This window comes from Daucus carota, chromosome 8 (assembly GCF_001625215.2).
Source record: "Daucus carota subsp. sativus chromosome 8, DH1 v3.0, whole genome shotgun sequence".
In the NCBI taxonomy this organism is placed as follows: Eukaryota; Viridiplantae; Streptophyta; class Magnoliopsida; order Apiales; family Apiaceae; genus Daucus; species Daucus carota.
Window position 1 is genome coordinate 15,571,274 of NC_030388.2, and position 12,910 is coordinate 15,584,183.

The 12,910-nt window shown below is 33.0% G+C and overlaps 1 protein-coding gene across 4 annotated transcripts; it reads left to right on the top strand.

The window, feature by feature from the left end:
- The first annotated feature begins 1,725 nt into the window (after nt 1-1,725).
- Nucleotides 1,726-12,434, top strand: LOC108218247 (uncharacterized). 4 transcript variants are annotated; one of them, XM_064082675.1, is made up of 13 exons: nt 1,726-1,864; nt 3,978-4,097; nt 4,192-4,416; nt 4,512-4,594; nt 4,675-4,775; nt 5,094-5,241; nt 6,594-6,657; nt 6,911-8,000; nt 8,087-8,141; nt 9,582-9,683; nt 11,239-11,473; nt 11,629-11,708; nt 11,875-12,434. In XM_064082675.1, the coding sequence occupies exons 1-6, from the start codon at nt 1,859-1,861 to the stop codon at nt 5,150-5,152; spliced, it is 594 nt and encodes a 197-aa protein (XP_063938745.1). In that variant the 5' UTR covers nt 1,726-1,858; the 3' UTR covers nt 5,153-5,241; nt 6,594-6,657; nt 6,911-8,000; nt 8,087-8,141; nt 9,582-9,683; nt 11,239-11,473; nt 11,629-11,708; nt 11,875-12,434. The 4 variants fall into 4 exon arrangements, with proteins under 4 accessions (XP_063938745.1, XP_063938744.1, XP_063938748.1 ...); XM_064082674.1 differs by lacking the exon at nt 9,582-9,683; XM_064082678.1 differs by lacking the exon at nt 9,582-9,683 and having other exon boundaries at nt 4,695-4,775.
- Nucleotides 12,435-12,910: the final 476 nt, after the last annotated feature.

Below are 12,910 nucleotides of genomic sequence, written 5' to 3' on the forward strand. Positions count from 1 at the left end.
TCAATAAAATTTGAGGGAATAATGTTCAGTGTTAAAATTTGATTAAAAAAGTTGATGGCAAAATTCCCAGAACTAGGAAACTCATTCACATAATAAACAACAATACTTATATTTCGGAAACATTTAGTAGAAAAATTTCAAAACCTGTGCACAAAGAATAACTGATTTATGTCCTAGTCTGGGGTGATCTCCATCTGGGTGATGATCTTCTTCATCTTCCGCATATATCCAGTAAATCATACAAGTGGAGAGTTGAACAAGGATTATGCACATAATAAGAATAGATCTGTATAAAGGTAGTTCAAAATGAAAGATATATAGGTGAATAACCAAAAGGTAATGGTGTAAATTGGACTTGTAGAAATGTGAGGATGAATGCCATATATTTGGTTGGTGAGAAGTTTCTAGAATTGGGATAATTAATATATTATTTGTATTTCATGAGAATTTTCTAGAATTGGGTTTTGGTTGGGCCCTTCAATTTGCCTTGATTTTTTTGGAATTGTATCATAAAAATGTGGTCCATTAAAGTAGCTCTCACATTTTAGAATATAATATGCATAATTTAGACTCTCTTTTAACTATTTAATCAATTTTTTATATGACTTTATAAAATATACTTATTTATTTTATTATTGCATAAGAATATAAAATAAATATACAATTACAAATAGATGTACATTTTCCTTACAAATCTTTTATGAGCATATTCAAAACCACCACAATATATTTAGCTCCAAATGAAAAAAGAGGAGGGTTCTAGTACAAATTTATATGAAAAAAATACAATTAGAAGAATGTTTATGTTAAGAAAATGTCTTACTATTTTATTTTTTTTTACGAAATGCGGATAGTTTATTCCATTAAATCATGCATAATACACTCCTTTACTTTAATCGGAACAGAACTCCAATCAAAGCTACGATCACGAAACATATGTAATATTACTATTTAATTTATGTTACACACATAATTTGGTTGCATGGTCGCACGATGCTCTTCTTACCATAAGTTTATCATCCCTTCCATCGTATACAGAATAAATGATTAGAATATACTTATATCTATACTATCTATACTATCTATACTATACTATAATAAGCCAACATGGGTGTAATTTGTAGTCCTGCTTTTCCTTTACGTTTTTTGGTTTCGTCGTTTCTTTTTTCGTTACTGGACTATTACACGGTCCTGTTAGAGTTCTATTTCCGAGTGGACACTGGTTCTCCAAACTAAAGCAAGTACTATAGAAAACAGATACTTGAACCACCGCCCTCTTTCTTCCTCTCCGTCAGCCACATACGACCAAGCGACTCTTTCTCCCAGCAGAGATTAACTTTGCAGACAAGACCAAATACTACTCATAACACTTAACAGTCCACTAATTAGCCCGCTGTAGATACAGAAAATATAACAAAAACCCATATACAAAAACTCTTTAAAACCCCAAGATTTTTGAAGAATTGAAGAGATGGGAGCTGATATACCCTATTGTGGAACAGAGTTTGTGCTGTATGTGTTTGCAAGTTTGGGTTTGGTATTGCTTGCTGGGCTTATGGCTGGCCTTACTCCTGGCCTTATGTCTCTTGGTCTTGTGGACCTTAAGGTTCTTATCAAGTCTGGGCGGCCTCAAGATCGTAAGCATGCTGGTGAGTATCATCTGCTGTTAATTACTTGAGAAATTTGTTTTTAGTTGCTTATAAGGATTTGATCTTTGTTTTTAGTTGCTTATAAGGATTGATTAAACTAAGAATGAATCATGCACGTAATGTGTTTGATCTGAGAGTTGGCCTTATGTCTCTTGGTCTTGTGGACCTTAAGGTTCTTATCAAGTCTGGGCGGCCTCAAGATCGTAAGCATGCTGGTGAGTATCATCTGCTGTTAATTTCTTGAGAAATTTGTTTTTAGTTGCTTATAAGGATTTGATCTTTGTTTTTAGTTGCTTATAAGGATTGATTAAACTAAGAATGAATCATGCACGTAATGTGTTTGATCTGAGAGTTGTTTGAAAAATTAACTCGTTTTTAAAATCATTAGAATTGTGCAAGTTGCTTTAGTTATCTTTTCAACCAAGTGTATGAAATCAGTGTGATATATAATTATTTATCTGTTTGAGATGCAGCATTTTTTATACAAGTTTATCATGCCCTGATTCAACTGCAATTTATTTGTAGCAGAACATTGTTAAAATGGTCTACATACCAACCACCTCTTTCTCTGGTGTATTTTTCGAATGAAAACCCCCAGTCCTATTTAGTGAAGTGAAGCAAAAATCATGCATTAACTTTTGAGCGATCTGTAATGTGCAATGCAGTTGCATTTGGAGTTGTTTTTGACAAACAAGTTCTCTATAACTCAGCAGCTTTATGCTTAAAAACATAGCAAGAAACAAGAACTATATGAATCTCTATATCGAACAAATCTTGGTGATTTAGAGCAAAAAGATTGGATTTTTAAGTGAAAAAATGAGGGATTGAATAGGAGATGGGTGAAAAAATGGAGAAGAAGAGGGAGAAAAGTATGAAAAATGGAATATTAAGAGAGAGAAAGGGAGGGTCAAACAACGTTTGGCTTATTTGTTAAGACAACGTACAAGTTGTATCTACTGCAAATGTACATGTTAATTAAGTGTACATTATTAATGTGTGTTTGGTGTTTGCTTTGCTGTTAAATGGGGTAAGAACTCAAAACAAGAAAATTGGGTACTTCTAGTGCTAATTATGAGTAACTTTTTAATAAGATAGTATTAGTACTCGTTTTTAGTCGAAATTCTCGCTGTCAAGAACTCTTTGTTTTCTAGAAGATGGACAGAGTTTGCTATGAAATGCTTCTGGTATATAAGCTTGTGACATTAGTGCTGATGTGTTAATTTTTTTGATAATTTAGAAATTATTGAAATTATATTTTCGTTAACTTGGTATAAATAATTGTATATATTCTGAATGAAAGATGGTTAGGGTTGCAAGAAAGAATGAGTGTTGATAGGGGTAAGGTTTATAATAAATGGCATGAAATAACAGCTCATGACACCACTAAAATCAAACATGTTGTAACCGTCACAAGACTTGCCATTCACAAAGAGATCGCAATTTCAGTTATGAACAAATAGGAACTGCTGTTGCTCAGTTACAAACAAATAAGTCAAAAGCTGAAGAACATGCACGTATAGGCCGTTCTGGTGGTCTTTTTCTGTCAAAATAAGATTCATTTCAAATAAAAATATATTATCTTCGTTCTACACGTGTGTGCTTTGCATAACAACCAATTTTACATAACAACCACAAAGTAACAACCAAATATTCTACTATTTCACATAACGATTTGGACCATATATATACTATCTATACTATACTATAATAAGCCAACATGGGTATAATTTGTAGTCCCATTGTTTGTTCACTTTTTTTCGTTTCGTTTGGTCACTTTTTTAAAATCACCATCTCAGTGCTATACTAAGTGCTAACTGTCTCCTATTCCCCCTATGTATAAATACATCCTGCTGTATTCTGTTACTTTGATATGTGACTTGTGTAATTTTTTAAGCAATATTGATTAATATCATAGATTCATAGTTCATCCGAGTTTAAGATGGTACTTTTTGTTGATTTAGGCGGAGAATGATGTGGTTACTATAGTATATACTAGCAATCTGGCATTTGGTAGGGAGGATTATTTTTTATTTTTATATTTTTAAATGCGAGGGACTAGGGAGGATGGTAATAGGGATGTATTTACTACTATTGATTAATACCAATAGTAGTATAACAGAACTTACTTTCATGGGTCATTGACTCATTGTCACAATCAGTCGATCACAATAATTAATGGCCATTTCAAGATCCTTCCATTTAGGGCTGTTAATTGAAGTACTGGATTTGAAGTCATATCCATCAGAAATTTGGAATTGAATACAATGCAGGAGGTTGACTTGTATATAGTATAATCCTACATTGTTATACTTTGTATTTTTTGATCAGGACAGAGGAAAGGTTAATGCAAAAATCCAATCTGAAAGATGTGAAGACGAATGTGATGAAGCTGTTCTGCTCAAGTGTGGATTTAGGATGTTGGGTGCAGACTTGCTCAATGATACTAAGGTAATTTTGGCATGAACAGTCTTGTACTTTGAAATTTGGGGTACTTGGCTTATTTTGGTATATGACTGCTGTTTGTATACTGTTCTTTGCATAGATGCTGGAGATTAATAATGGTGCCAAAGAGCTTAACATCCCCACCAGCGATGCCAACAGGAAACTGGTTGCTTCGGACAATGGGGGCTTGCAGAACCCATCTTATTTGATATTTAATCCTGTGTGGGATTCTAAAGGAGCACCAAGTCCTAACAAAAGATTCAACTATCCATCAGTGTCAGGTGTGCAGAAGCCAATTTCTGATGAAGACATTGCTTTTATGACTGTAAGAGATTTTTATGATGATTACATGATCAGTAGTTGATAATTTTAAGTCCTATTGTTCTCTGACGTGTAATATGCATGACATTCTGGTTGTAGGTTCTTGAACTGGGGCAACTCATTAAGACCAAACAAATTTCATCTGAGGAGCTTACAAAGATTTTCCTGAAGAGGCTGAAGAGGTAATAGCAATATGCCAGAGTCTCCGGGCCATATTGCTACTCAAGATTGCTTTCTAATACGTATTAGGATATTAACACAGGTATAATCCTGTTCTTGAAGCTGTAATCACTTTCACTGAGGAACTGGCATACAAGCAAGCCAAGGAGGCTGATCATCTGCTGTCCCAAGGAGTGTATTTAGGTATGCAAAATTTGTGTCCTCAAATTCATGCAGCATGGTTTAAATCAGATAAGGTTTCAAGTTATCAAGCACTATCATCTAGTGTTTTATTTTATTCGTAGGATGTCAGCTGCTTAGTTTCCTTGACTGCCTCTATTAAAACAACCTATACTTCCAAGAGATTTTCTCGTCCGTATGTTTTTGGTTTTGTGTAACTTGAATTTGAGAAGCTTTAAAATTTTACTTATGAGATAAAGTATTTATCTTTACGTCTGCTTATCTGTTCTTAAGATGGCATGTTAGAAATTAAGTGTAAAATCAACAAGTCTATATTTGCAGACAACCAAATACACCACGTAACAGCAGCACCACCGTGCAAGATCCTATCACCACCATAGCCCGCTGTCTCTCTCTTCATCTAGGCAAGCTCCTGTGCTACTTTTCATTCCATCTATCAAGAACACTACTTAATTCATCTCCCCTGAAGGTATGTTCTGGATACATATAGATGAATATGAGTTCCTATGTTCTAAATAACTAGGTTTCTTTGTTATCTAATTTAATTGCTTATAAGGATTGATAATTTCATCAAAGTTGTGTCAGAAATAGGTAGGCAGAATGGTAATTCGTCCAATAGTGTTGTTCCGGGGAAATTAACATACTTGAGTGAGCTTAGTTTGAATTTCGGGAGTTCAATTAATTCTGGTGCGTTTGGATACTCTGGTTATGTTAGCTTAATATTCTACTTATAACAATGAGCCCCCTTGGATGCCTCCACACAAGAGAAATCTTTGCCAGAAACACTCCAAAATTCAACATGTTTTTGGTAATAGCAGAGAAACTTTGTAATTGTACCTGCTCCATTCGTTTTGTCTTGGAATGTATTTGCTTTAAAAGTTCAAGCAATTTTGCTTCATAAAGGCCCTGAACTGACTCAACCTCTTTCTTGGGTTGATGGACCATTTCCTCCCGATATTTATTCTCTAGACCAAATTCATCTGCTTCAGTAAGTGTTTATGTAGCTAGCTTATCATTCACATCTAAAGTGGATGAGATTTTCAAATAAATCCCCCTGAGTTCCTTTTGTAACCTTTCTATTGTATTTACATTCTGCTGCTGTGCTTTTCTCAGGTTTTCCCCTGGTTTTATGGCACATTCTTTTTCTAGTGTTTTATGTAGTATGACAATTTCAGTACTTGGGTAATATCACTATCCTTAAAATTCAGCATTCACATCAGATAATCAGAATTAGCATTGACACTTTTAATAAGCTTTGTGTTGTTGCCTTCTGCCTCTTAAAACCCATGTGCTCTTTGCGCCTGGCATCGTCAATGACTAAACATTTTATGCAATTGTAGATGCTCTATGAGAAAATTTGCTATATGGTATGGTCATATGTTCAAATTTAGGCAGCAGTATATTTCGACTGAATTGTAGTTTGTCTAATGATTAGAAATGAGTGAAAGTTTGTTTACGAAGATTAATGTGCAAGTAATTTGCGTTCTTTCTATTTTAATTTATAATTTAATCAAAGTATAAGGCAGATGTCATATTCACAAAGAACCCTCGTGAAGGTGCATTTGAGTCGTGTAAAAAGGAAAACTTCATGTAAATTGCAAAGGAAAGAAGTAAAATTATTTATCTCGAACTGATCCAGACTTGTCAAGAAATATACTTGGGGGATTTTTGTTTTATTAATCTGTAGAGTATCTTGCAGACTTTAACTAGTGGTACCCTGTTTTAGCAAGTGAACAAGGTTGTTTTATTCTTTTGAATGCCTCCAGATCCAGTATATACATATCTACCAGTTTAATGTATTAATCTTTGTTGCCTTCGTAGATATCATTCCAGTCCTGAAGCATGCGCAGCAATTCTCTAGAAGACTGCCAAAGCATCTCCGAAGGTTGTAAAAACTTTATTTTTAACTTTCAGATGGCATTATCCCTGTATTGTTCTACTTAAAATGATATTCTATCTAGCAATTTATTATCCTCCCCTCCCTCATTAACACACCCATACACACAGGCAGAACCCCCATGTGCAGTACTGAAGTTAACTATCAGATGTCCATATTATGTTTTTTCTATCCCCTCTAGAAAAAATCATAATATATTTCATGTTTTAACTATTGCTTATAATAATCTATTATCTTACAGAACCTGAGATGCCGAGGGGAGCTGGAAGTGTGAGAAATGCAACAATATCAATTATCCTTTTAGGAGAAAGTGCAATAGACAAAATTGTGGGGCAGATAAGCCGTCCGACACCAAGAAGTCCCCTTCAGAACCTGTAGATGATAATGATCAGGTCTGTTTGATGATGTCTATATGTTCTATGTACACCCGTAGCTATTCTTTATCAATCTTTGTATGTATTGGAAAATTGAGAACAGCTCAAGTGCGCAATTATTATGTAAAGTATTATCTCTTGCCAAATCTGTTCACTGTTTATTTTCGGGTTTCTTTCCTATTTAAACTCAAGTATGATCTTGCTAAGATTTTCTTTCTTTTCAGTTATATGATTCTAGATTCATTAATTGATTTAAAGTTGTCTACTGTTCCAGTGATTACTAGGCATGTCTTCTCGGTTTGTTCTGGTGAGTCTAGGGTTTCGTCATGTTATTGTAGGACTTTGTACTTTGGCAGCTAATCTAATGTAGTAGGTGCTAGAAATGCATTTCTCGAATGCCACCAGTGTCAAAAACAACTCTATGTGTCGTCCAAAACAATTTGAAATGTGTCGCCCAAAACAAATCTTCCATTTTGCTAATAGACCAGAGGTTCTCTTGTTTTGCAGTCTCAATAACTCTAATTTTCAAACTACTGAGTATATAAGGCTACTAATTTCCATTGCAACAGCAATGCCCTCCCCGGAAATGATGAAAGCAGGCGCGATATCTGATCACCTCCTCACGGTTATAAACCCCTGAAAATATTTCTGCAAGCTAATGGCAGTCTCTATTATAACTACTTATTTTTGTTTTATGGTTGTTTCATTTGAATCAGAACTATGTTTCATGTATCTCTTTCGTCGATTGGTATATAAGTTTTGGTTGTCTAGGACTTTTAATAGTGTAGTAAAATATTGTGTTGTATTTAAACTTGATTTGCATCATTTTCTTTTTATACAAATTGCTGGCAGTATTTTACTATTATGCCAGCAGTGTTTTTTGTACAGATTGTATTCTGACAGGCTAGAGATTGACAGTCTGCTTCCATAATGGAGAGCTATTGGCACTTGGCACAGGTTAATATGCTTTTCATTTGTAAATTGTTTTAGATACTGTTTCCAGATTACATTTCTGTAGTTAATTGCTTGCTATATTGTCATAGGAGCTTGGTATTAATTGAATTGCAAGTCCCTGTAGTTCTCTTCTTTTCTGCCACTGTAAGTCCTCTTTAAAATTTATTTTTTTTCATAATTTTGTTTTATCAAATTTACATAATCTTCTGATTATCAAATATTTATAGATATTGCATCTTTAAGTGCTTATATTACATGGTTATTTAATATTTGTTCACTTATTTTCTATTTTTTAATATTTACCTTTATATTTGTATTTATTTGCTTTAAAAAGATGTGTTTGTATTAAAAGATTATGTGTCTTTTAATTTAATTAGTTTTTCTTTAAGAATTATGTTCTTTAAAATGGTCTATATGAAGTAGGTCGATAGATGTGTTTAAACTTAATAAAGTTTTTATTAGGTTCATCGAAATAAGTTTTAAGAATTAGGTTGCTTATAAGGATTGATAATTTCATCTTTGTTGTGTTTGGTAATGCACGTAAAGTGTTTGATCCGAAAGTTGTTTGAAACATTAACTTATTCCGAAACCCGGCCATGATACTATTATATGAAGAGGCTTATAACCAAGTCCTTAAAATCCTAACAATAAACACTTGGCAAATTTAGGAGTTAATTACCTTTGTCCCAAATGTATACTTCAACACCAGGAAGTAGTTTTTAGGAAGCAGAGCTTCTGGCCAGCTTTCTTGATATGAGTTTAGCACTAAAGCACAGAGAATAGCAGACTTCGTTTAGTATTAGCAAGATGAAGCTTATACATAAATGTTATGTTACCAATAGCAACGTTTGTAACTAAAAGTAACATGTCAAATTGAAAAGAAAAAGGTGTCAAGTGAAAGAGCCAGTGGTTCAAAATGTAAAATATCTCCCTTGTGCTACAGATTCAAAGCAAGCACCTTTTTCTTTGTTTAGTTATTAAATAATATTATTCACTTAAATAAGCATCATTTAATAGCAGCTTTGCTGATTAGTACCTCAACAAAGTTGCACCATTCATCGAGGAGTCGAAACCTTCTAGCTAGGACCAATCTCCAGGCTGTAACTGCCCTGCTTACAGCTGATATAATTAATGGGCAGAGCTTCTGACCAGCTTTCTTGATATGAGTTGAGCACTAGAGCACAGAGAATAGCAGACTTCGTTTAGTATTAGCAAGATGAAAGGGCACAAGGAGTGCCACTGCTGCAGGGATACACATGTGGTCACGTAATTAGACTACGGAGAGGACATTTAAAAAGAAACAGAACAATAAGTTTTATATTGGAAAGATTGTTGACTGTTTGAGTATTCTGCAACAAGTACTAAAACATTATTGTTACTCTAAACTTAAATTACACTGATTTGCATTAATTTTTTTGTCTTAATGACAACAGAAAGTTCATTTGCTTAAAATATATAATATAATATATTATGCCAGATATATTGATAAGTGTATTGTCCCTTTTTAATTTATTTGTCATTAGTCAACATATCCACATATTCATTTCTCAATACTAATAATAATAACCTTTTATGTATCATCAGAGACAGGAATTATTAAATAAAATTATATTAATAAGGAATTTAAAGAAATTACGCGGTGATAGGGATCTTCATCTATCCGACTGTATTTCCACCGTCGCATAGGTATGTTATTCTTTTGAACCATTTATTCCCAGAATTTTAAAGAATGTGCTCATGAATAATGTTGTATGTCTTAAATCATTATGTATATTGATTTAATATTGTTTGTGCAGAGTAATTAAGCAAGATATAACACATGGAAGATAAGGATAAAATGTACGGTAGATAATTGTTTTGGAGTGTGAGTAGTAATGGGCCAATGGCCAATGTATACTCTAAGGACAAAGCATGAAAAACTTTATAACAGTTGAAAACATGATATAGCTTTTCTTAATTGATATTTGTTTAGGTTTTTATTGGATTATGCTTTAGATTTACAATTAAAAGGTAATATAGATTAGTCTAGGATCAGTGTAATATTGATATATAGATTAGTCTATAGACAGTGTAATATTGATTGACTATGTTCTGCTGTTTGTGCAAGCCTTTGAAAGAGTTTAAATTCCCCAACGATTTACTAAATGAAACCATTCCAAAATCATTTTCCAGGCTTGGTGAACCTCGCCTGAGTAGACTTTTAGTCAGGCACTTAATCAGAATTTTACATGGAAGAAAATAAATTTGCAAAATATATACAATAAAGAAGAACAAGCAGTATAGATACATAAAATATGAAGAGCAAGTATAGATAAATGGTAGTTGGCCTAGCACGGCGAGATTTACAGTCCTAGGCAAATGTCTCTGTTCACCTGGACCATATATAGCAGCTTAATGAATTGCACAGGTGATAGTTGATTTGTATTTTTTATATGTAGGGATACACATGTGGTCACGTAATTAGACTACGGAGAGGACATTTAAAAAGAAATAGAACAATAAACATGCCTGTTACCACTATTGTTACCACTATTACTGTATATGACCAACCAAAATTATGTTTAAATAGCACAATCAACATATAGAGAAACAAAAACTCCGGAGCAAAAAGGCTCAGCAGCTCCACAGTAGTGTATATGGTGTTATTAGGAGTGCCAGTGTAATTAAATGGCATGAGGGGAGTATCGAGTATCTTAGTGCTCTCTGACATTATCTATACTGTAAATTCATTTCAGAATCTTAATAACTGCGCATATCGTCTCATATTTGTATGCGTGTTCAGTGATTCAACATTTGTAGCTGCCAAGGTATTTACAGAAATTATTACAAACTTTTTTTGTGTGGAGAAATTATGACAACTTTAATCATCCACATTTCGTAAAATATATATCACTTGCTAACAATAAATCTCAATTGGTCTATTTAGGGCATCTTCAATGGGGTTAACTAAAATTGGACTTACAAAACTATGCAAAATCTGTTAATTTAGTAAGACATTGTGCTTCGATGATATTGATTGTATTATTTGGTTTGATTTTAAAAATAGTAAGTTATTAATATTTTAGGTTATTATAAATTCTTATAAATTCTTTTTTATGATTATGTAGAGGTTCGACAAATATAACTAATAATAAGAGGTTGGCTATATATATAAATAATGAAAATGTACTATTGGAATTGGATTCTTGCACATAATCTGTATATTTTATTTATTTATAATATATATATTAATTATTTTCAGTAAAGGATTGCAGAAGATTGTTTTAAAGAACTACTATCCGAGCATTGATCACTACTCACCAGGTCGACTACTATCCACTCCCCGGTGCTCCATATATCTCTGAAGGGTCAAATTACGATAGGAATTTGGCCAAAAACAATCTCACTGGACTGATACAATTCTGTAATGGATCAGAGGTTTCAGATATTTTTACTGCTGTTATCCATTCAATTTTTCAGTATAGCATTGCAGGATGGTGAGTTCACTTGATCTTTATGTTCTTCGTAGTTTTTATGCCTTCTACTGTGGTTATGCATGTTTAATTTGTGTCTTTAGATTGCTAAGAAAGTTAAGCAAAATTTTGAATTGTATATACAGAAGGCTGACTATGCTTCTTTTTATGTGCTCCAGTTCCAAGCTTTACGTTCAATGGTGCATACAAATCCTGAACTGTCTCAGCCTGTTGTGAATTCCTCAACATTGTCTCAGCCGTATGTTCTCATTCTTTCCTTCCCCTCCGTGCCTTTCAATTCCCCTCTATGTTACCCAAGTTAATATATTTATAACTTGACACCAACTGCAAGTAAGAATCAAAATGCTTACATTTTTTCATGCTTCAACACTTTCCTGCAAAAATTTGTAATATTCCTCTTGCAGAGACTATAGATGCTCCACGAGTTCGAAGGTACTGCAGCTAAAGAATGTATTCAACAACTCGAGTACTCAGGTTCGAGGACTGATGAGGGAAGATTTGAGGAACAAAAAATGGGTGAAGTTGAAATTTGTACAACTCAGATGAGGGTGAAAGAAAATGAGAATGCTGATTTGAAGAGTTTCAAAATTGCTGGAACTAAAGATAGTAATAAAAATTCATTTGATCAAAGCGCAGTTGTGGAGAACTGTTCTGTCATTGGCCAAAAGGTTACCGGTGCTCAAGAGTGTAATGTAAATATATCTCATTCTGTTCATAACAATAGTGATGATATACATGACGCAAGAAGGTCTGGCAACCAGGTCATCCCAAAAGTAGATAGTAGTAAAGAGCGTCTCAGTGCAACACCTGGGCATGTGATGAAATATGAAGATGAGGATAGTCGATTTGCAGCTACAAAATTGTTGAAATGCTTGATGTGAATATACCTTAAGGTTTAGATGATAAGAATAATGAGGACAAGCGGAGTAAGTACCTCTACTATGACCCACCACCTTTTGAAGAAACATGGATTTTTGCTGAAAAATATAAATATTGATTGTTGGTACTTATATTTTATAATATAGAAAAATATTGTGCAAGACAAAATTTCAAAAGTGGATATAACCAATCAGTTAATATAATTTAATACCATCATATTAAAGTAATAATAAAATACTAATAAAATGATATTAAGTTTAGAAATAATAAAATATAAATAATATGGTCGCCGTGCTTCGCACATGTTATTTTATAGTTTTAAATACTAAAAGCACTTATAATAATATATTATCATATAAAATTTTATATAAAAACTATAATGTTGTTAAAAAATAAAATTATAAATATCCAATCTTGAAGATATCTTTTTTCATACATATAAAGATATATAAAATATATGAAAAAATGTAAAAATATACGAAATATTTTTTTTCATACATATGAACATATACAAAACATGAAAAAACTGATTTGAAATTAATTGAATAATAAATTATCACA

What these genes read in the sequence shown, in the direction of transcription:
- LOC108218247 (XM_064082675.1), top strand. An exon ending in ACTTGCTCAATGATACTAAG is followed by an intron (nt 4,098 to 4,191) that starts GTAATTTTGGCA and finishes TTCTTTGCATAG; the next exon opens with ATGCTGGAGATTAATAATGG. An exon ending in GTCCCAAGGAGTGTATTTAG is followed by an intron (nt 4,776 to 5,093) that starts GTATGCAAAATT and finishes CTATATTTGCAG; the next exon opens with ACAACCAAATACACCACGTA.